Source organism: Pleurodeles waltl, chromosome 6 (assembly GCF_031143425.1).
Source record: "Pleurodeles waltl isolate 20211129_DDA chromosome 6, aPleWal1.hap1.20221129, whole genome shotgun sequence".
Lineage (NCBI taxonomy): Eukaryota > Metazoa > Chordata > Amphibia > Caudata > Salamandridae > Pleurodeles > Pleurodeles waltl.
Window position 1 is genome coordinate 1,698,291,076 of NC_090445.1, and position 1,926 is coordinate 1,698,293,001.

Here is a 1,926-nt window from a genome sequence, read left to right on the forward strand (position 1 = left end):
AATGCTTGCTTTTTTATTGTTGAAACACAGTGATTATGTTCAACGATTGTGCCAAAGCCCCTTCTCTTGCTGCAGTGTTTAGCCTTGTTTTTATGATCTGTAATGTATCATTGCATTTTGTTAATGTGCAAAAAATAAATACATTTCTTTCTGTTTCCTCTATTAGATTCCTCTATCTGGACCATTTAGAAGCCCTGAATTACAGTTCATGCACCTAAAAAATGACGTGGTGCAAAAAGAAAATCTGGGTACATCTTAGCATATTTGCAGTAGCTTTCTTAACACTGGTTTTGTTCTCATTGAACTACTATTGGATTAAGAGAGACCATCGTCAATTTTTGGAAGTACGTTTTCCCTCTCGTAGCATTTCAGAGGATACAATAACTGAATTAAAAAACAGCAGGACTTTCATCATAGCGCCATATAAAGATCAAAGAGAAGGAAACAAAATTCGCACAATTGCAATTGTTAACAACGATGTTACACAACTTTATTGCTTCATTCCCTGCAGAACAAACATCAATGTCTATGTAGTAAAGGCGGTCTTAGACAAGCATGTCGATCGTTTTGGTTTCCCTTATGTCACAACAGATATCCTGTGTCCAGAACCAATAAACTGTGATCCAAAATATATCGCACTAGATTCATCTCAGGATGCAAATATAGATAAACTTTCTGTATTTGGAATACAAAACCTGCACCCACCAACATCGTTTTATGTGAATTTTACTGTCTGCATTTCCACTATGTTTGGAAATTATGACAATGTCTTACAGTTCACTCAGACAATAGAGATGTATAAACTGCTGGGGGCGGGGAGGGTCACAATCTATAAAAATAATTGTAGCCTTTTGATAGAAAGACTCTTGCAATATTACATTGCTGAAGGGATTGTAGAGGTGGTACCTTGGCCCATCGAAAAGTACCTTGCTCCAGCAAAAGCATGGCACCACTCAATGGACGCCAAGGATATTGGGTACTATGGACAGTTGGTAACCCTGAATGACTGTATGTACAGGAATATGTATCGGAGCAAGTATGTGGTACTCATCGACCTGGATGAAATAATTCTGCCCCTCAAACACCATGATTGGACGAGTATGATGGACAGTCTTCAGAAGCAACATCCCAATGTTGGGGCATTTCTTTTTGAAAATCATGTCTTTCCCAAACATGTGTTCAGCCCGACTGAGGGGTTTAACACTTCGTCTTGGGAGGCTGTGCCCGGCGTGGACATCCTGAAGCACATTCACAGGGAGCCTGATAGGAAAGATTACTTTAATAACAGAAAAATGATTCTCAATCCCCGGACGGTGATTCAAACATCAGTTCACTCTATTCTAAAGGCCCACAAGGGGAGCCTGAACATTCCCATCGATGTTGCACTCCTCTACCACTGCAAGGGTCCTAATCAACCTACTCTCCCTAGAGAGTCCCTAATCGAAGATCCAACCATCAGGAAGTACATGATCCCACTGACTGAAAATGTTAACAATGTGCTTGAAAGGAATATGTTCTTCAATAAAACTGCAAGCACCTGAAGGGCAATTGGAGATTACTGACTACTATCTATTTGGTCCTTGATCTGGAGAATCACCAGCTTGCATCTCTGGGGAACATAGTATTGCTCTGAGGCTGCACTACAAGGAAGATAAGCCAGAGGGCGTAGTTGGGTGAGGGCAACAAGGGGAAATTGCTAAATTGATACTTGCCTTTTTTTGCACACCTGGGATGTCACTCAACAATAATGATGTACATAAAGTGCTAACACCTGGGAAGTTTGCCACCCAAAATCCTTTATTCATCGGCTGACCAACTGGAAATTAAAAAATTCCCTTGCTATGCAACACAAAACATATTGCTGAAATAACTTCAACAAGATTGTTTAGGCTCAGGTTCTCAAAAGGTATTCTTCAGAGAGTCATT

The 1,926-nt window shown here is 40.2% G+C and overlaps 1 protein-coding gene across 1 annotated transcript; it reads left to right on the top strand.

The window, feature by feature from the left end:
* Window positions 1-210: 210 nt before the first annotated feature.
* Window positions 211-1,692, top strand: LOC138302205 (uncharacterized). The gene has a single exon (XM_069242540.1). The coding sequence runs from the start codon at window positions 222-224 to the stop codon at window positions 1,539-1,541; it is 1,320 nt and encodes a 439-aa protein (XP_069098641.1). The 5' UTR covers window positions 211-221; the 3' UTR covers window positions 1,542-1,692.
* The last annotated feature ends 234 nt before the right edge of the window (window positions 1,693-1,926 follow it).